This window comes from Nelumbo lutea, chromosome 4 (assembly GCF_056320005.1).
Source record: "Nelumbo lutea isolate HS-2025 chromosome 4, American lotus-T2T, whole genome shotgun sequence".
NCBI lineage: Eukaryota > Viridiplantae > Streptophyta > Magnoliopsida > Proteales > Nelumbonaceae > Nelumbo > Nelumbo lutea.
Window position 1 is genome coordinate 89292370 of NC_142687.1, and position 22179 is coordinate 89314548.

The 22179-nt window shown below is 37.6% G+C and overlaps 2 protein-coding genes across 7 annotated transcripts; both read left to right on the forward strand.

Annotated features, from left to right (window-relative positions):
* The first annotated feature begins 1008 nt into the window (after window positions 1-1008).
* LOC148861664 (putative indole-3-pyruvate monooxygenase YUCCA10) lies at window positions 1009-11476 on the forward strand. Its single transcript, XM_088985660.1, has 4 exons — window positions 1009-1753; window positions 1856-2089; window positions 9727-9849; window positions 11079-11476. Exons 1-4 carry the CDS (start codon window positions 1142-1144, stop codon window positions 11244-11246), a joined length of 1137 nt encoding a protein of 378 aa, XP_088841786.1. The 5' UTR covers window positions 1009-1141; the 3' UTR covers window positions 11247-11476.
* Window positions 11477-15250: 3774 nt separating this feature from the next.
* LOC148861665 (superoxide dismutase [Cu-Zn]-like) lies at window positions 15251-19972 on the forward strand. Of its 6 annotated transcripts, XM_088986206.1 has the most exons (9): window positions 15524-15642; window positions 16189-16255; window positions 16900-16988; window positions 17087-17188; window positions 17277-17372; window positions 17761-17792; window positions 17872-17947; window positions 19344-19397; window positions 19697-19972. In XM_088986206.1, exons 3-9 carry the CDS (start codon window positions 16913-16915, stop codon window positions 19717-19719), a joined length of 459 nt encoding a protein of 152 aa, XP_088842332.1. In that variant the 5' UTR covers window positions 15524-15642; window positions 16189-16255; window positions 16900-16912; the 3' UTR covers window positions 19720-19972. The 6 variants fall into 6 exon arrangements, with proteins under 6 accessions (XP_088842331.1, XP_088842334.1, XP_088842332.1 ...); XM_088986205.1 differs by lacking the exon at window positions 16189-16255 and having other exon boundaries at window positions 15251-15642; XM_088986208.1 differs by lacking the exon at window positions 16189-16255 and having other exon boundaries at window positions 15371-15642; window positions 16909-16988.
* Window positions 19973-22179: the final 2207 nt, after the last annotated feature.

The following is a 22179-nucleotide window of genomic DNA, read 5'->3' on the forward strand; positions in this document are numbered from 1 at the left end:
CCCGACCAGGTCGGGTCGGTTGGAAAAAATCAGTAAACCGACCCAACCCGACCCGTGAACAACCCTAAATAATAGTAGATCTTATTTATTAACATATATTTTGTCTAATATGATGAATATATAATATTAAAAAATATTCAATTTTTTTATAAATTTCACAAAAGTTATTATTTTTATAAAATTTACAAAAGTTATTATTTTACTTATTATTATTATTATTATTATTTGGGTAAAGAATATATAAATAATGTTGGTTGAACCGTCATGAGGGCAATAACGTGGATTCAGACCTGGCCAAATAAGTGTACTGCAATGAATAGGATGCAAATGGATTGGATTGGATTTGAATAAGGGTATGTTCAAATCCAATCAGATCCGATACAATTTGATTGGCATGAATCAGAATTCAAATCTTTGGGAAGTCAGATATGTAAGGTTAGTGTGAGTTAAACTTTTTGTGAGGAGCAAATCTAATTTCTTTGACAATGTGATTGGTTTTATTCATGAACAACAAATGACACGTCAACATAAAACATCGGATCTGCTCCTCACAGAGCCTCCTCACACCGACCTCACAGCATGTTTTGGCCATGCATGGAACATTTTGTACTTGTAAATTTTTAATTAATGGGGAGATGTTTGAGATGCATGGCTGAAATGTGTTGTGAGGTTGGTTGGATTTCAGAAACTCACAAATTTTTGTTTGAGCCCTATCATTATGAATTGGGATTTATTCCTCACAAAATGCTCCTCACATTGACCTCACAGGCACATCCCACGATGGATTGAGAACATCTCCCCATAAATAATATAAGCTTGGAAGATGTTCCGGATGTGTGATTGAAACATGATGTGAGGTTAGTGTCAAAACTCTATCATTATAGACATTATTACCATTATTGTACAAGAGTCCGGATCTCATACCCACAATATATGTTTGTATCAAAACTATCATTTTCCATGAATAATGTTTGTAAATAGTGTTTTGTGGGCAAGTGCGGATAGATTACTAGTGGCTAGTCAATTAGGAGTCTATTGCACGGCAAGTCACCTAAGACTTCGTAGTCCCTACCCAAAAGCCGACAGACCAACGAAGTGATATGCTGTAATTTGTTTATTGGGAAAAAAGAAGAAGAAAAAAATGAAGGAAGAAGTAGTAATCGTTGTGGGTGCCGGACCGGCGGGCCTGGCAACCTCAGCGTGCCTGAACCTCCACTCAGTCCCGAACATAGTTCTGGAAAGGGAAGACTGTGTAGGTTCGCTATTCAGGAACAAGTCTTACGATTGCCTCCACATTCACCTGCCCAAGCAATACTGCGAGCTCCCCCACATGTCATTTCCTTCCAATTCGCCCATGTATGTACCAAGGAGCGATTTCATCCGTTACTTGGACGACTACGCCTCTCGTTTCAAGGTGAATCCAGTCTACCATCGATCCGTCGAGTCGGCCACCTTCGACCAAGCGACCCAGAAATGGCACGTCAAGGCCAGGAATACAGTCTCCGGCGAGACGGAGGACTACGTTTCTAGGTTTCTGGTGGTGGCGACCGGCGAGAATTCCGACCCCTTTGTCCCGGAGATTGAAGGGTTGGACACGTTCAAAGGAGAGCTGCTTCATTCTACCAAATATAAATCTGGGGCGAAGTTCAGCGGCAAGAGTGTTTTGGTCGTTGGTTCTGGGAATTCCGGCATGGAAATCGCTTTCGATGCAGCTAATGCTGGTGCCAAGACCTCCATTATTGTTAGAAGCCCGGTAACCAAATCAAGTTCAAGAATCAGCCCAAGAAATTTTTTTTTTCTGTATATATTCTTGATTATTAAGTCTTGAGATTGATTAATTAGTCGAGTTCTGCAGCTTCACATTCTATCTAAGAACATGCTGAGCCTGGGGTTGATCTTAAGTGCGTACCTTCCCGTTGACGCGGTGGATACATTAGTTCTCACTCTCTGCAGGTCTCTGTACGGTGACTTGAGCAAGTACGGGCTTCGTCGGCCGGAGGAAGGTCCGTTTTACTGGACGAGGACATACGGCAAGTATCCAAATACCAACGTCGGAGCCGCTCAGATGATAAAGTCCGGCAAGATTCGGGTACTTCATAATTCATTAAGGCCTAATTTGAGAGTGATTGGACTTATTTTGAGAATAAACACTTGTTTTTTTGTGTGTGTGGGGGGGGAAATAAGTCCCAAATAAGTGTTTATTTTGAGAATAAACACTTGTTCAAGAAGCTCAAAATTGGATTTATTTTTAAGTGCTTATTTAATAAGTGCTATTTCCTTTCTAGCTTTTACCTGTTATTTGAAATAAGTGATTTTTCACCAAAATGTTTCATGATCATTATTAGAATAAACATTTATTTTTAAAATATACAGTAATTATAACATCTTTATCTCTAACTATATGTAATAAAAGATATGATATGGAAAGAAATTTGACCACTAAAACCCATCCATGAATATTGATAAATAACACTTTATTTGCTACCACGTTTTATGATTTCAGTTTATTCCTCAATTGTTTTTTTCATATCATAATCGAACCCCTCTCTCTATTGCTTGGGTTAGGTTGAATCGCCCAAAGAAATATGAGTTTGGAACCAGCGGACACAACCGGGCTGGTAGCTGGTCCTCAGCAACTTGCACCGGTTTTGGTCCTCGGGGCCTTTAATCCATTTATCAAAATATCATTGATATTCTAGTAAATTTACCAAGCAGGGACTAGGGGTCATTGCAAGGTGGGGAATCCCCACAAGGAAAAATTTCATTCTTTTGTGGAGACTAAAGAAATGGAAAAAATTCTCACATATCATGAAAAGAATAGCCCCTTTCCATGTGGTCGAAAAGAATGTCGGAAGATGGAAGAAAAGAAAAAGTATGATTCTCAATCCATAATTGTCATTTTCAAGATAATGAAAAAATATCGGGGTTGTAGTAGATAAAGGGCAATTTTTTGTCTTAAATATCAATAAAAGATAATATTTTTAGAAAATAATAAAAATAGGATAGGTTTTTTTTTTTTTTTTGAAAAATATCAAGGAAGGGCAATGATACTTTTCATTGTCTTCCCCTACCCTTCCTTTGGTGATGGAGGCCGGAATTCCCTTTTTGTACCCGTGAAGGAAAACCGAAACACGAATATGATTGTCTCCATTGTGCCACGAACACAACACAAAAACCGAAAGATGAATATAGCGATTGTCTCCGCCTTGAAACCCTTACTAAACCCTTACTGGAGCAGTTCATGATGAATACAACGTGTGAAAATCTTTGTGTCTCGTTTCTCTCCATTATGCAAGGCATAACCATATATATATTCTACGCCTGAAATTTAGGAGCAAGAGACTCACTGAGGATAAGATACATGCATGCATGAGAGGAGTTCCTAATGTATGCAAATTTCCTAGTCCATGACGAATTCCAATACTCCCCCTCAAATTGGCGCATGAAGATTCCGAATGCCCAATTTGCCAAGGAAATAGGTGAATTTCTCTTTCCCAAGAGCCTTCGTCAAGATGTCAGCCAATTACTCTGTGATTCGAACATGCCGAGTAACAATGTTCCCATGCCATAGCTCATCGCGAACAAAATGACAATCGACTTCAATATGCTTTGTCCTCTCGTGAAACACTGGATTCGTGGCTATATGCAGGGCTGTCTGTTTATCACAATATAAGTGCGTAGGTTCGTCATGCACCACTCCCAAGGACAATAGAAGTTTCTTCATCCACTTCAATTCACAGCATGTTGCAGCCATCGAACGATATTCTGCTTCTGTCGAGGAGTGTGACACAATGTGTTATTTTTTCGTTTTCCAGGAAACTGGTGATTGCCCAGCAGAACGTAATAGTCGGTCAACAATCATCGTGACAACGGACAGCTTGCCCAATCAGAGTCACAATAAGCATACAAACGCAGATCGCTATCGGAATGCAATACTATACCTTGTCTAGGATACCCTTTCATATATCGCACTACATGCAGAGCTGCCTCCCAATGTTCTTGCCGCGGGCTTTGCATGAACTGGGCCAGAATATGAACACAATAGCACAACCCAAGTCGTGTGATGGTTAAGTATATCAACTGCCCTACTAGTCTTCGGTATTGATTTGGATTGTCCATTAGAGCGCCCTTGGCCAGCACAAGATGATGATTTTGTTCAATGGGCACTGACGCTAGTTTGGCTCCCAATAGTCCACATTCCGAAATAATGTCCAGGGCATACTTCCGTTGAGATAAATATATTCCCTCAGGACCACGAGCTACTTCAATACCTAGGAAATATTTGAGTGGTCCCAAATCTTTCATATGGAAGCATCGACTGAGATACTATTTGAATTTCATAATGGCTACAATATCATTTCCTCCAACAATCAAATCATCAACATATATCAGCACGTGCAGACGAACATTGTGTTTGAAATAAGTGAACAAAGAGTAATCCGGATACGATTGAACAAACCCGAACTGTATCATGGCCATTGTTAATTTCAAGAACCAACATCTGAGAGCCTGACGTAATCCGTAAAGAGATTTCTTCAATTTGCACACTTTTGTTCGATCCTTAGATGTGAAACCTGGCGACAATTGCATGCATACCTCTTCATCCAAATCCCCACATAAGAATGCATTATGTACATCCATCTGATGCAACTCCCTGTTCTTAGCGGCTGCCACGGTTAGGAAAGTGCAGACTGTCATCATTTTGGCCACAGAAGCGAAAGTTTCATTATAATCTAACCCCTCAACCTGTTTATTCCTGAGAATAACTAGTCGAGCCTTATGTCATTCAACCGTCCCATCTGAATTATATTTGATCTTATAAACCCATTTACTCCCTATTGCCTTTTTCCCGGGAGGTAGAGTTTTTAATGTCCAAATACCATTATCCTCCAGACCTTGGATTTCTTTCCTCATAGCTTCCCTCCATTTCTCACTTTTTACTGCCTCAGAAAAGCTGGTGGGCTCGACTCCTACAATGATTGCAGCTAAGAAAGCTTGATGTCTAGCAGAGAAATTAGTACATGCCACATAATTCACTATGGGATAGGGAGTCATACATAAGGAGTCTGATTTAGAGTTGGCTTGAGTGTGAATGGGGCCTTTCAAGCGTTGAGCAGTGTAGGTCACGTAGGGCTTCAACAAAACAAACGACGTGCGATGCTGATGTCCCCTACCAAGTTGCTCTTCTGGTGCCGTTTGTGGTGCTGGATCCACATTAATTCAGTCCTCACTGCTATCAATTCCCACTTCTTGCACACTCTCTTCTTCTCCATGCTCCTCCTCTCTTCCATCATCATTATTCTCAAGGCTCCCCCTATCACAGATGTCGGCTGCATCACTCCCCCTGTCTTTATTCCCTCTGTGGCTGTGTACAACATCATCATCAACTCCGGCATTTACTAGTGCAATGGCTAGGCCAGTTTTGTCTCCTAGAGTGGCTTCTGAACTAGTGACATATGGAAATATATTCTCATGGAAGACTACATCACGGGAGACAAAATATTCACCTCTTTCAACGTCATATACACGCCAACCTTTCTTTCCGTAGGGATAACCCACAAAAACACACTTCCTACTCCTTTCTCCAAACTTATCCTTGTCTCGAGGACTCCAGTGAGCATAGTAGAGACAACCAAATACTCTCATGTGCTCATATTGAGGTGGCATCTCGAACAGTACCTCATACGGAGTCTTCCCGCCAAGTACAGAAGAAGGTGTCCTCTTTATCAAGTATCCGACGGTTAAGGCACACTCCCCCCAAAAACCAATGGGCAAGCCTGCTTGTGTTTTCTCTCCACCCGGCCGTTTTGTTGTGGTGTCCCAATACACGAAGTTTGATGCAGAATGCCATGAGTCTCAAAGTATGATTTCAAGCTTTTAAATTCTGTTCCATTATCACTTCGAACAGTCCTGACTTGCTTGCCAAACTGATGTTCTGCCATGGCACAAAATTTCTCAATAATATGTGCTACTTCACTTTTTTTTTTCCAGTAACAAGTAAACCCACACAACACGAGAATAATCATCAACAATGGTTAGAAAGTAAACTGCACCACAAGAGGCAGGTACTTTATAGGCGCCCCATGTATCACAATGAATTAGAGAGAAACAACCATTAGCTTTATGTTTACTTTCCGGAAAAATTTCCCATGTTTGTTTTGCTCTGTAACAAACATCACATGACTTATATCCTTCAGTTCTACTATTTAATTTATCTACTTTAGGGAGAAAATATAATATATGTTTAGACGAATGCCCTAATCTGCGATGCCATAACTCCCATTCATCCATACCTCTTGTTCTATTCGCCCGAACCGGTGCTGCTTCTCTAAAATGATAGACCCCATCACACTGCTCACCCATGCCGATCAGAATCCTCGAGGTTTGGTCCTGTATCACACATAGCTTGTCAGTAAAAGTGACAACACATTTTGTCTCTTGCAATAATTCTGCTACGGAAATAAGGGTGCAGTTCATTCTTGGTACAAAAAGCACATGATGCAGATAAATATTTCCACCCAAATGTAAAGTCCCTTCCTTCACTGCAGTGGTTTGCTTCCCATTGGGATGTCCCACCGGACATGGTGTAATATTCCGTGCATCCATCAATAAGTTAATTTATCCAGTCATATGGTGCGACGCCCCAGAATCAATTATCCAATCAGTAGAATTTTTCTTACTAGAGAGTTTTTCATTAGTCCTGGTTTTGTAAGCATCAAGCATCCTTACGAGAGACTACCACTACTAGTTATTAAGCCCGTTTAGTCCGGTCCTGTCTCTGTCAGTCATAGCTACATTAGCACCCACCTCACACCCTGCTGATGATTGAACATCATAAGTTTTTGCTGAACCTCGGTCACGTCCGCCAAGTTGTTTCTGTTTGGCCACGTAGGGGTGGGTTGCTACACACCATACCCCAGTTAATGGGTCAATGGATTAGTGATGGCAACATATATATACATACAGGCCCATTAGCATTCACTATATGGAGTCTATGCTTCCAGATTTGAACTCGGCCCCGGCTTTTAACAAATCCCTCACCCCAATTCAGATCTCCTTACTCATAAGAATCCTATCCACACCTAGGGCTGCAACTTGGGCTGGGTTGGCCCGAACCGAAGGCTGGATTGATGATTGGGTTAGGGTTAGGGTTGACCCCTCGGGCATCCGAACTTGACCCCCTATAGTACTAGACTACTAGTCTACAACTCTACTACATGTCATATATATATATAACATACATTGATTTGTTTAGATGCATGATAGTTGTATAGCCCCCCTACATACTATCATGCCTTTCTTTAAGTTGTCTTTTCCTTTTGTTTTATAATTTTTATGTGTGGCCTATCAAATAGATTTAAATTATTTGCTTGATCCTATGAGTTGTTACTAGTGATTTTATTTCCATAATTTTATGTTTCATTATTGTTGATTTCATAAATTTATATTTTTGATAAAAATTCTATCATAAGTCATAACTCATGATAAATAAATACTTCGTTTTCTACTACATTTTAAGGTATGGGAAGGTTGGGTTGGGCCCAACCCAAAGCTGACATTGGGTTGGGTTAGGGTTGAAGGAATTAGTTAGGGTTAGGGTTGGGTAGGTCAAGTTGAAGGTTGGGTTGGGGGTTTAGAACATAGGGTTGGCCTCAACCCAACCTAACCTGGCCTGACTTGTAGCTCTATCCACACCTATCCACATGACATTACAGCTGTATATTAGGCTGTATTTGGAAATTATGCAAATGGAGTGTAAATCTCGATTCAGGGTAAACTTGTACTCTGGTTCATTTTTGCTTGTGTTTGGCAATATTATATTTATACATTGAAAAATGGCAGAAAACACATTTTTCAATGCATATTTACATTGATAATAAGATGTAAAAGTACATCAACAAAAAAAAGTAAATTTGTATTCAAGTGGGCTTTTGATAAAAAAAAAAGACATGTTTTATTGGAATTTGTATTTGTATCAACTACAACTAAAAATCTATTTGGTAAGAAGGTAAATTTGTTAGTGCAAAATTAACTTAACTTTGAGCCTGTTTGGCGCGTCTTTTTGAGAAGATCTTCTTGTAGCTCTGACAGTCAAAAAATGCATTGAGCTTTTGACATAAGATCTGTGCCGCCCAAAGATAGTTTGTCAGATATGCATCTTTCCGTGCGTCTGCCTGCGTATTTCCATTGAGATTAAAATGTGAAAGGCACAGGAAGCTTCATTTGAAGTTTCCCAAAATCAGCCCGAAATGGGCTCCTCGTGTTTTTTCGGCGCACTGTCTTTTGGTGGCTATATCTTTCACGAGCTAAACGAGAATAGACCGAAAATATGTCTTTCTAATTTGTAAACAACCAAAAGGCTGCATGAAAAGACATGCCAAACGGGTCCTTTGTAATTTATATAGACCGTTTTACACTCTACATATTTGCATTGTTTACAAAAGCAGCTTCAAAGACATTATATATGAATGGTAACATGCAAATATGAGAGATGTTCTCCTTCTCAATGTACAGTTATAGTGGGCCGTGGGTAGGATATCCCAACACTCCCCACCCACAGCTAGTTCACTAGTCACTATATGGAGAGTCTATACTTGAATGCTTCCATGGTTTGAACCTGCTTCTCTTCAGAGAGGGATGCCAAGTGACCGACCCTTTTTTCAGGTAAAAAGGGATCTCCTATCCACAAATTCACACATCCCTACTGATAGAATATAACCACACTTTTCATTAGGAACATCTTGTCATGAATGATAATGAAGATATTCCCTGTGGCTGTAGTATCCTGTGGGTAATGATGCAAGAAAGTTTGTGGGTAAAAAATACAGCTCGTAAAGAGAGAGCCGACTGAACTACTTGGTAATCAGCCTTCCATTATATTTATGGAGCTAACTTCTAGAGAATTCTAGGTTGCTTGCTTTCCGGCTTTTCAAACCCTTATGGGTGGGTTTTGGGGTCATGCCTTAACTCATGGCTATTAGGCTATAAACTCTACGAGCTTTTCATTTAGTCCAAGAGATTGCTTATTAAAGAAATCAACCTGATTAGTGACTTTTAGCCTTCTGTAAGGTTGCAATTGGATTAGTTTCAGCAAAATCTGAATTTGATCTGATTATTGAAAACTGACATTCGAATTTGATCTAAAATTGGATTTGAATTTGAATCCTAATAGAATTGGATTGGATTCAGATTTAATCCGATTTTACTTTGATTTTTTAGAATAAAAAAATTATTTTTCAACTTTTACTTGTAATAAATTAGTGTAAATATACATATTGAATTTATTATATATATATATTCATATATAAAAATATTTATTTATAATTTTAATTATAATTATATAAAATTTATATATTAAAATTAATAAATATTATAATATGACCAGAATCGGATTAATTAGATCGAATGAAGTCAAATCCAAATCTAATCTAATTATTAATTAAATGCAAACTACAAAATCTAAAACTGATTTGATTATATAAACACATCATCTGAATCCAGATAATCGGATGGGGCTGCAAATTTTCGGATATCATTCACAGGCTTAGCCATCTGCCTGTGTGAATCGATCCATTGACTTCTAAGCCTGTTTCGAGTTGGAAACTTGTCCTTTTAAATTGTGGGCAAGGTGATAAGTAGGCCCATTTAAATTTGATCTTTGTCCCTACCAATGGCTTTCCTTTGTGTTGGCTTTTGTAATTCAACCTTGATTTGATGATGTAATAGGTTTTGCCTTCAATAGCAAGCATAAAGGGTGATGAGGTGATCTTAACGAATGGGAAATTATACCAGTTCGACGCAATAATATTAGCTACGGGGTTTAAGAGATCTACAAACAAATGGCTCAAGGTAGGTGACGACCATTTCTCATGTCTTATTTTCCTCAACCAAGTTTGCAAATTTGGACTGCTCTGTTTGTTTGCATTGCAAATCTGGAATAGATGCAAATTTGGCACCTGGTTCAGTTTTGCATTCCTTTGTTTTTAAGTATGATTTGCATCTTTTTTCTAATGGAAAGTTCTTTTTATTTTGTCTCATTTGGACTCATTGATAGCATAAGTTTTGCATTAGTTTAAATTTGCACCACTTTCCACCTACCTAAATTATCTTTCATATAAAGTGGGGATCATGCCATATGGCTTTCTATCTCACTCTCAAACAAATAATCCTCCTATTTCAGTTTGTTTACGGTGCAAATGAATTAATGTATGGGAGTGCAAAATATGCCCAATATGAAATCTAGTTTACTTTACTTCATATTTGACTGTCTTATTTGTTCATGAGAAATAAAATGTTGTCTACAACTCATAAGAAAGAGGTTGGAGGTAAAAAGAGAACTACTTGTCTATGAACAAGGTAAGAAGAAAGATGATGTGGATCATTTTATTTGTTCATGAGAGAGGAAGGTGGTGCAAATTTTACATCATTTTTTGGAATGCAAAATTTGCCATGCAAGTGAATGCAAATGAAACAAAGAGTACAAGTTTTGCATTAATTAGATACGAGTGCAAAATCATAGGCTCATTTTGGAAGGAGTACAAATATAAACATGTAGAATGCAAAGCCCTGTATTTTGTATTATTTATTATGTACTTGCAGTGTACATATTTTTATTGTACTCTTTCTAAACCGAGCCATTGGCTCTGTTTGGAAAGAGTACAAATACAAATATTACAATACAAATATATACAAAATAATACAAGTTACAAGGTTTTGTGCAGTACAAATAAAGATATGCACTTATTTTGTGCAATACAAAATTATATTTTAACCTTTCTAAAATAATACAAAATATAACAATATGCACTCTACATATTTGTATTTGTACTCCTTCCAGACTGATCCATTAGGCTTTGTATTAGGGTTTTATATATATTTGTGCTGTGCACATTTATATTTGTACTACAAATAAATAAATACAAAACTGAATTGGTACAAAACCTGTATCTGTTTAACACTTTCATTGCAAACAAATGGACCCTAATATCAATGTCCAGTTTTTTTTTAGAGAGAGAGAGCATTTTATATACTTATATAGTTATATGTGGATCCCTCGTGTTTATTCTAATATTGTTCAGGATGAAGACCACCTACTCAACGAAGATGGATTTGCGGATGGAAGCAAAAATCCTAATTATTGGAAGGGAAAAAAGGGTTTGTATTGTGCTGGACTGGCAAAAAAGGGATTATATGGATGTGGTTTTGATGCTCAGAAAATAGCTAATGACATAAAGTCATTCTTATAAAGCCCAGCTTCTAAGAACCATGCTTGTAGATGATCAATTATATTTATCAAATTGCAAAATCAGGGTCGAGTTAGCATGGCATGTCTTACTTTATGATGTGTTTTTCACTTTTGAGAGCATCTACATTTATGTATCTATTCTGTATAAAACAAATATATATGCCTTGGTTTTAGTGTAAACCATGAAAGTTAAATAAATATTATATATCTATAAGGTTTATCTTATCTCTATTTAGAAGTGCATAGCATGTTCCTTTATGCTAGTCATTGACCAAGATATCCATATTCTTTTTTAAGATTTATGTTGGTTTTACGGAAAATTTATTTTACCTGTCGAGTAAGTGATACCCGTCTCCTAGGTGGGTAAATAATTTTTCCACCCAAAGGAAGAGGGGGGGAGGGGAGGGGAAAGTTGCAATGAGACAGAATTGCCCCTTTTAATAATGACTTACCATGGCTAAAACGATCATTGTTTTATTTGCCTGAAAAATAAAAGAACATGGATAGATGCTTTTACAACTTACAAAAGCAAATAAATCCATAACATGGATACTTGCCTTAATTTTCATGTAGGTCATGAAAGTTATTTAAAAATTTGCATAAAATATGATAACATCCCTCTCTTTTTCATTCTTATTTGCACATTATGCATACCATGTGCCCTTACACTAGTTTCAAATATTAGTGTTGTTTCTTCTTGGAAGAAAATGTGTGAGATATGTTAAATATCACTGTTTGGGTCTAACCATTTTAAGTTGCCCTTTTCACGGTAGGGATGTCAGTGGGTCGGGTTAAGTGGTAAAGCCACACTAACCCAAGCCTATTGAAGTGGTCTACTTTCCTCTAATAGAGAGCACGATACTCAGTTGGCCCTTAATCATACTTGTTTTAACATTGTCACATTTTCTTCTTGCAGAAAATGGGTAGGGATATGTTACCAACAAAATGCTATCAATCTTGTCCCACCAAGCCATTGCAGGCTTACAGTGGGAATATCACTCTTGTCATTCATGCGGAGATATTCCCGATGTACAACTGCAATAATCGGTTGGGACATTATTGACACCATGTATTGATAGCTGATATGAACTCTCATAAAACACAATCCACTTCATCTAGTAAATAGAGAAACATCATCAATAGCTCCCTTGTATGTTAAATTCATGTCTCAGTTCATCCTTTGAATTCGATCAATATCTTTGATTGGGCCTTGGCCTCTAGGGCAGGGGCGGAGCCAGAAAATTGTTATAAGGTGGGGGGGGGGGTAAAATATAAATAAAGTATGGATGAACCCATAGGGAGGCCAACCATTGAGATGGAGAGTGAAGAGAGAAAAACATTTACATAGAAAGCTGTTTTTCAGTGAGGAATTTCTGAACCATTGAGGGGGCCATGACTCCCCTGGGTCCCCCCTGGTTCCGCCCCTGCTCTAGGGTCCGGTCTAAATCTTTTACGTTGTACCCATTTCCTATGTCTCGTATTCTTGTACCGTTCACTTTTTCAAAGGAATATACCTCTCGAGGCTTATCCTCGTCTTACAGTTACATGGTATTTCAATACACACACCCAAAGGGAGTGTAGGGAAAGGTGCAGGAAATCTGGACTTGGAATTACCAACTCCTAAATTCCAACGCATACCTACTGAATATATAAGCATTTATTATTCTTAGTGCCCATTTGGAAGCATTGAAGTGCAGTGGCTTTTGGCTTTTCTAGGTGGATCCATATGGACAGCCTACAGGTTATGCTTTGCTGTGAAAAATTGGAGTCCAGCTGGTCCAGTTGGGGATGTCAGTCGGACTGGATTTTGTCCAATCTAATCAAGTCCAATATGAGTCCATTACACATAGATCTGTTCATGGGTCGGGCTGGGCTCGGGCCGGACTTTTACTCTTCATAATAGAAATATGAGGTAATTTCTAATATTGACCTCGGGCTCGGGCTTGGGCTTTTACACATAGATCTGTTCATGGGTCGGGCTGTACAAGTGTGTGGATAATGAGGTAATTTCTAATATTGACCTCAAAGTCAGCAATGTCATTGATCAAGATAGGAAAATTTGAAAAGAAGATATAGTTAAAAAATCTAGTTCCCCATTCATCTTGGGAAAAAAATCAAATCTATTTTCATTCTTCCAGGAAATAAAGAGGACAAACTCATTTAGAGACCCAATCTAAGTAGAAAATTCTCAATTAAGTCGGCATACAATGAAATGGTTTAATGCATGGCAATCCGTTGAGGACCCCAAATACAAATAATAAAATTCGGGGTATGAAAACCCCTCCTAAACTTAAAATGTTAATGTATCTTCTTCGCAACAAAAAAACTCTCTTCACATAGATGGTTCATGCGGCATATGCACAGATGAGGAGGAAGAGGATCACATATTTTTAAAATGTCCACTAGCCAAGCAAGTTTGGCTAACCACTCATGAGTCTCTCCAATTTACAAGTAATTCGAATAATTCAATTCTGGATTGGTGGTCTACCATAATGAGAGGGGAAATTGTAATGTTTCTTATTGTGCTAGTTATGGAAAATTTTAAATGAAAGTGTGTTTAATAATAAGAACAACCCCCCTCCTATTATTATAGAGAGGGCTCGATATGCCTTTGTGGAAGCATAGATGTGTATGGAAGATAATTTTAATGTTTGTGGAGGAAAAACATTATCCCCATTTGATGGATTAGTTCTGTGATGGAATAAATTAAAATTAATTTCGACGTCTCCTACATCAATGGTAAGTGTACCATTGCATGCGTGGCTAGAAATTTTTTAGGCCAAATATTGGACCTCAAAGCTTTATAGGGTACTATCAATGTGGGTAAAGCATTGGCTAAGAATAATACTATGGAGGGTTACTTTACCATTGAGGGTTCCTCGAAACGTGTTATTGATTGTGTGAATAAGCTTGTGGGTCTCTCATGGAGAATGTCGTCAATTATAGAGGGTTGCATATGGGGTTTATCGAGAGATTCAGAGGCAAAGTGGAGTATCCTCACCCGTACAAAGAATCAACATTTCGTCGGATTGGTCGGTAAACTTGGCTCACTCTAAAAGTGTAATTAACTGTTTTGATTTGTAGGAGGTACCACCCCCGTTCTCTGTAGCCCTTTTTGATATAAGATTGGGATAATACATCCCCACAAATCAGAGAAACAAAATGAGATTGAGACAAATATAGTGCCTGTTAGGCAAGTTTTTTCTTTAAAAGATGGGGTAAGTTTTTGCAAATAAATATTGGAAGACTTAAAAGACTATTTGGTTAAAATGTTTTTCATAGATATCATGAAAGACTATAAAAGCTAGAAGAACCTTTCATTTAACACATAGGACCAGATATATTTTCTAAGGTGGACCCTATATATCATCGGTGGACAAGTATGTAGGGATTACATACATTTTATAAGGTGGGCCTCACATACCATTGGTGGACATGTATATAGGACCCACATACATTTTTCAAGGTGGGACACACATACCACAGGTGGGCATGCATGTGAGGTCCATGTATGGACATGTATGTGGGGCCCACATACATTTTACAAGATGGGCCTCACATACTATTGGTGGACATGCATGTGAGGTCTATGTATAGACACATATGTGGGGCCCACATACATTTTTCAAGGTAGGCCCCAAATACCATTGGTGGACATGTATGTGGGGCCCACATGCATTTTACAAGGTGAACCCGACATACCATTGGTTGACATGCATGTGGGATTCATGCATGGATATGTATGTGGGGCCCACATAAATTTTTAAGATGGGCCCCACATACCATTGGTGGACATGTATGTGGGGTTTACATACATTTTATAGGATGATTCCCGCATACCATTGGTAGGTATCACTTATACATTCAAATAGTTTTTTTTTTATGAAAAGATAACCCATTTTCTCTCAAGCGTGTGCATCATGCCACATGTCGAAGAAAACGGGGGGTGTTAAGAGATTGTAAAATCTTCATTTAAAGCTTCTTGAAAATGCCCAAATTTGGATTGTTGACGTCTTTTATGGGTATGAACTTTTTCCCAGTGGATCTTTCTATTACCAAACGGGAAAAGTCCAAAATTCAGACTTTCGACCTTCAACAGAGCCCGAAACCCGCACGGAAAAACTTGCCAAACGCGTCTAATTTACTAATTAGCATCTTTGGCTGACTCTTCAGCTCAATCCTCCAAACGGGCCCTTATGGTAAGTGGAGAAAAATGGACGAGCAGTAGACCAGACCGGTGGTAGGTAGACGTGTAGGAAGGACGACTCTTCACGTTGGTCGCATTTATCCTAGGAAGTTGCCACTACGGCCCTCTGTCGTTGCATTTAAGCTGTTCGGTGGCAGAGGAGCCGTCTGCCGAAGCGCTCTCTCTCTCTCTCTCTCAGGGGTGTTCTGAGGTAAAAGACTGTAAGATTTTTTTCTGCTCTTTCTTCTTGGCTGATACTTCGATCGTTGTTTGTCATTTAGGGTTGAACACTTTGATCTGATTCCTTGGAGAATATATGCTATTTGCGTTTTTATTTCTATCTTTGTTTTTATCCTTCCTTTCTAGCTTGGTTCGAACGCCAATTTTTATTTTTTGTCTTCCGATTCCTATAATTATATATGTGTGCTTTATTTTTTCTTTTCAATTCTTTGTTCGGTCTCGCAGGGTAATGGATTCAAGCTCTTCCTCTGAACTATAGATCTTAGGATTTGTTTTGTTCATCTTATATTTATACTTAAAAGAAATGAAGAATACTGTCGATTTACTTATGATATTTAAGGAACGAGTAAATGAAATGCCCCAGATTCTGCTGAGGCGTTTGCTGTTGTTTTATTTAGATTGTGTCTTTTTTTGTTGAATTGATCATCCAGTGTTAATATGCTTGGTTTTAGTTGAAACTACATGACATTTATCTAGCATCGTTCTCGTTTCTTACATAAGATTCATATGAATGCAGAGGGCGATACATGATTCGTGACTTGAATTGAGATTTTTTGTTTCACTCGTCTAAGAAAGAGAAAAAGGTCTATATAATTTATTTGTTTATTTTGTAAAGTAACCAAGCAATCGGCATACTTAATAGCTAATATAATTTGTGGTACTTGTAGGACTCGAGTGATTTAAATAGTATAAAACTAAACAGAAAATTTTTCCTACAAAAAAAAAACCGGAAAATGTTTTCTATGTGGATCTAGTTGTTGTGCGTGTTATAAAGAGTTTCTCGTTAGAATGTTCAATATAGTACTACTCTATGTTTACTTCTTTTATCTTGCATACTTCTTTATTGCACTGCTTCCTTTATTGAGAGATTTTTGAGAAAAGAAATCAATTTGGTGTTTCCTTTTAACAATCTGAGCTTAAAACTTTTGGCCTTGCAGAAAACAAGATTCAAGATGTTAATTCGTTGACTTCAAATTTGTCAAAGTCCATCATTAATATGCTTTTTTGATACATGCAAATAACCACTTGACTAGGTTCCTTATTCCCACTATTTTAATTAGTAGAGAGGATAACTTGTTACAGTGGCAACATAAATTCCTTGTTCTCTGTGGCATCAGCAGATCCTTTGTTGCATATGTTCCATCATCCCTCTTGTTTCTCTTTTGTTTTATCTAGACTTTCTTGCTTTTTTGTATGCTTGGATCTCTAATTAGGTACCTTTTTTTAGATCACATAGAAAGATGGTGAAGGCCATTGCTGTTCTTGGCAGCAATGCAGGTGTCAATGGCACCATATACTTTACTGAGGAAGAAGATGGTAATCTAATTTAAACATTATATACATTTGCATAAAGTAAGATCCGTTATTACCGTACTGTACTATCAAGCTCATTTTCTTTTGTGGTTGTATTTCAGGCTCAACTAAAGTAACTGGAAGTGTTTCTGGTCTTAAACCTGGGCTTCATGGATTCCATGTCCATGCTCTTGGTGACACAACAAATGGTTGCATGTCAACAGGTATTATGCCCTTGTAGGACATCCGCATTTTTCTATCAGTTCATAATTTGAATTTCTACTGAATGGTTCTTGGTTGTTAAATTTGCAGGACCACATTTTAACCCTCATGGTAAAGAGCATGGTGCTCCCGAGGATGAAAACCGTCATGCTGGTGACCTTGGGAATGTTACTGTTGGTGAGGATGGTGAGTGTTCTTCAGTTTACTTCATAAATCACTGTTATCACTATCATCATATTGTCTTTTTTATTACTATTAGCAGTTGTTTGAAAAATATATCAGCATTCATATTGCAAGAGCATAAAAAGCCAATCCAAAACTTATCCAAAAAAAAAGAATATAAAAAAGAAAAGCCCATCCAAACTGCACTATAGTATTGTCATGTACTTGGGGATATTGGAATAACATAACTATGTAGCTTTTTTTGTTTTCTTTCTTTCTTTTTGTTTTTTTTTTTTTGATAGACACAACCATGTAGCTATACAATCAAAATTGATTCATTCTAAGTCCAATTAAATTGATGAAGGAATTTTATTTCCCACTAACTGCTTGTTGCATCTTTCTTATTTTTCAGGTACTGTTAACTTCACCATAGTTGACAAACAGGTGCTTTCTTTTGCCTTGTATTCCTTCTTTTTCCTGAATTTGTTTGTAAATCTCATCTTAATGTTCATATAATTTTCAGATTCCTCTTTCTGGACCCATGTCAATTGTTGGAAGGGCTGTTGTTGTGCATGCTGATCCTGATGATCTTGGAAAAGGTAATCTTCAATTTTCTTTTGTTGTAGTTTTTTTCTTCTTTATATCAAGTTTAATCCTAAATTAGGTGAAGATAAGAGTCAAAACAACACGTCTGTAGTTTATGGCATATCTTAATCCATTAGTATTTAGAAAAGTATGCTTAAATTGGAGAGTTCAAGCTGGCCAATATTGACTGTGAAGAAAAGAAAAACAAGTTAAGACACTACCTGATTAGATCTGTAATTCCAATTCGAATAGCATTACACTTGCATGGTGGCTAATAATTACACAGTAATCTCTAAAAGGGGATTGGAGATTTTATGAGACTATGGTTCTTGAAATGGAACATCCAGTTCTTATTCTGATCTGCTCCAATAAATACATAACAAGAATCAAGGCGGCTGGATGATATGAGATGAGCAAAATGTATGGCTAAAGAGAACTGTTTTTAGTGATCAGATGAAAGTGATAAATGGTTTTATGGACTGTTTAGAGATTCTTTTTACTGTTTACTCAAGTATGTCTCTCGGTTTGGCTGGAATGCGTTTTCTTTATAATCTGGATTTTGGTTATTATAAACAAGGGTCCTTCTTAGATGGGTTCTTCATTCTCATTTGGAGTTATTACTCCGGATCTCATATGAGTAGCTTTTAGTTTGTTGGAGAATGTTGCTTATGTCTTGAGGTTTCTGATCAACCCAATTAAACTAGTTATCATATATCACAGGATAGATTGTTTGGAAATGAGTATCTTTGTTTGTTTATGGTGATTAGTGCTATAAGTGATCCATTCATCCAGTCAATGGTGGAGGTTTCAACAATATGGCATTGCAATATCCTAATATCCATTTATTGTTTAGGAGGTATTTACCAATGTTGCTGTTTTTTCCTGGAGTTTTTCTTTCTTTTTTCGTTTCATTTTTTTTAAATTTGTAGGAATTTGAGCCCCACAAAAGTGTATATGTTGAGCCTTTTTTCTCAAAATGAAAAAATTCAAAGCATTGTTTATTAGCTTGGATTTGTCATATTCTTTAACAGGTCCCCCACATTATATCAACAAAGACTGAGATTGAGCCCTTGTTTCTGAAAGTTTAAAATTGTTGCTCTAGAACAAGGAATATTCAAGGCATCTAAAACGGCTTGATTTCAAAACTTACTCAACTAAACTCAGCCTTGATCCTACGTTTTTGTGGTCAGCTACATGAATCTTGTCCCGCCATCCTGCTCTATCATGATTTCAAAATTTGAGTAATAAGAATGGTTAACCTTGTTTTCAGCATTTTTTGAGTGATTATGACTTGTGAAAATCAAGAAACTGGAATCGAATGCCCCTTGTTTTCAGCATTTCTGGTTTAGTAACTTTTTTCTCTTTTTATCGGAGGCTTTTGAGTTAATTATTTGCATGTACCTTTTTCAGGAGGACATGAACTCAGCAAAAGCACTGGGAATGCTGGTGGCAGAGTAGCCTGTGGTAAGAGATCTGATTGTTACTGTTACTGTTACTATATGGCCCCGGTCTCAGGAAACCTTTTTTTTGGCACATTTGATGAGGCATTTACCCCCATTAGGCAAGTTGTTACATGCTTATACATGGAGAGCCTGCCCTTCCATGGGTTTTAAATCATGCCTCCTCAGAGGGATGCCGACTGACCAACTGAACTACCGCGTCATCAAGAAAATGAGCCATTTATTGAATTTTAGCTATTCCTTGCATTTGATATATTCGATTTATTTGTTTATCTGTTTTCTTATTTATTACCTTTTCTTCAGGTATTATTGGTCTGCAAGGTTAATCTGGCACTATTCCATATCTTGGGGTAGAATTTGCGGTTCTCCAAAGGTTTCTTCATAGGGTTCTTGCAAATTGAAATTATATGGAATAAAGAGATGGGCGTGTATTGTGAGATATAGCTGAAAAGCCTGAAAATGTGTTGTTTCTGCCATGCTCTTTTTGTCATAGAACCGGAGATGTTTGTACTGCTCATTTTGCATGAACTCTTTCTCTTAGACCCCATTTGCTTTTCAGTAAATTACTTATTTGGGCAAGTTTTTCCTGGGAAACACTTATCTTGTAAGTGCATTTACCCATGTTCTTCTATTTCCCAAGAAAATAGGGTAAATGACCATTTGAGCCATAAAAATTCATTATTAAAAAGAGCACTTTTGTCCCATTCAAGTGTTGGCAACTTTATCCCTAGGTAGGAAAGTTGTTTATCTAGGTAAGTGATACCAAGATAAATAAGCTTTTCTTGGTCTCCACAAATTTGAAAAAAGAACAAGGGATTATTGGTCAATGGGAACCAAAATCCAAATCCCATTGACCAACTTTCCCCTTCTCAAAATCCAAAAAAAGAACACTCCCTAGTCGTAGAATATTTTGTTGGTTCACAATGACATATTCACTCTTTAGGCTGTGTTTGCTTGCAGTGCAATTTTATTTGCACTAGTACAAATGCATGGGAGTGCAAATAAAAAGAATGCAAATTCTGGTTTAAATTTGTTTTGGTTTTTAATTTATTTCATTTGTATAGCAATCAAACAAAATAATGTAAATTTTGAAATAAAAAAAATCATAATTTGCACCAAAATCATTTGCACTGCCATGGTTTTGCATCAGTGCAAATAAATTTGCATTGCAACCAAACACAGCCTTGAAAGCAATGGTGATGACAAGGTCCTTCTAACTTCTAAAGGTCCATTCTTGGAGAGAGTACGTAAATGGATCATTCTAACTTCTAAAGGTCCATTCCCATGGTTTGGAATTGAGGAAGTCAGAGTATCTGAATGGTCTATTCCCATGGTTTGGTTTGCACAGATGGGAATCGAGCCCAAATTTCCCATTCGCTTTTTTTACCCATTTTCTATTTGCCGTCAATTGCAGTCACACATATCTAAATTCATAATAGAGATGTGTGGCTCCAATTCACGTCAGGTAGAGTGGGTAAGAAAAGTGACTAGGAAATCCAAACATATGGGAATCGGAATTGGAATCAGGTAGAATGAGATCAAATGGGATTCTGATTCTATCCATAAACAGTTGGAATCGGGATTGGGAATGTCATTCTGATGCTAATTCTAAAGCTCTATTCCCATGAACCAAACAGGCTTTACAAATTTTTCCACTCGCTATTTTGGGTGTCCAAAGGGCTGGTGCCTTGTGCTGTACTTAATTTATCTCTGGATCACTACTTGAATTGAAGATTTAATAGGAATTCTAATCGATGAATTTTTGCTACACTATATGATGGTGTCTCTTCAAGGCTCCGGGTGAAGAAATGCAAGAGTTGCACAAGCTTAATATTTACTGGCATTCCTCAAGTTTTGATGGTTGTATTAGGAACCCTTTTACAAACAAGGGTGTCAAGGTAAAGGTGGAAGCAGACTTGGCTCCTCTCCTTGGTATTTCTTCTCCTGTGCCACAATGAGGGTCTCTTCTGCCAAGTGCCCTGCTGAGTCCCTGTCAAAGTCCAGCAGAGGTTGATCAAAATAGCCCTTCGAATGACGGCCTTGGTGCTCCCTCTTTGTTGCGGATCCCCATGCCCAGTAGACCTATTTATGGGCTGGGCTTGGGTTTAGTTTTTACCAAGTTTTGAATGGTCCGACCTGAAACCCAAGCCCAAAGCAGTGTAAAATGTTCATGGACCAAGTCCGAAGTCTGGCCCATGTTCAGGTCTACAAGCCAGTGATAAATCCCTGGTAATTTCATTACCAAATGTTAGAAGACTTCAAATTATCAATATGCAGCTGGTCTGCAGTCAATTAGTGGGATTTTTTTTTTCTTGTAGATCCAGGCTCCTTACATTAATAGAGAAGAGCCTTGGTCCTCGTTGAGTGAAAGAAAATGTGATAAAAAGAAGAACCTCTCCTAAACTAACATCGGAGTTAACCTTTAACCATCTTGGGCCCAAAGGCCTATTTTTTAGCACTTTGGGAAGCCTTGGACTAGATTTCATGAAGCCCTTCGTTGCGAATCACTCCAATTTTGCTCTAAAGCTAAAGCTTGATTTTGAATTGAGCACAAAACAGTCCTCAAATCCACGTTAGAATCACCAACAAACATCATTTTCTTGTTTTCCAATTAACCGCAAAATAAATTGCAAAGCACAAAGAAGCAAAACTGGATCCACAGAAATAATTACTTATAAAATAATTTGTATTTGTAAAATCAATAGATTCAGAGAGCCAGTCTACAAAGCTAATGTTACTATTTACTCTATCAGTACTCTTTGCAGCAATGAAGCAGTGAATGGACC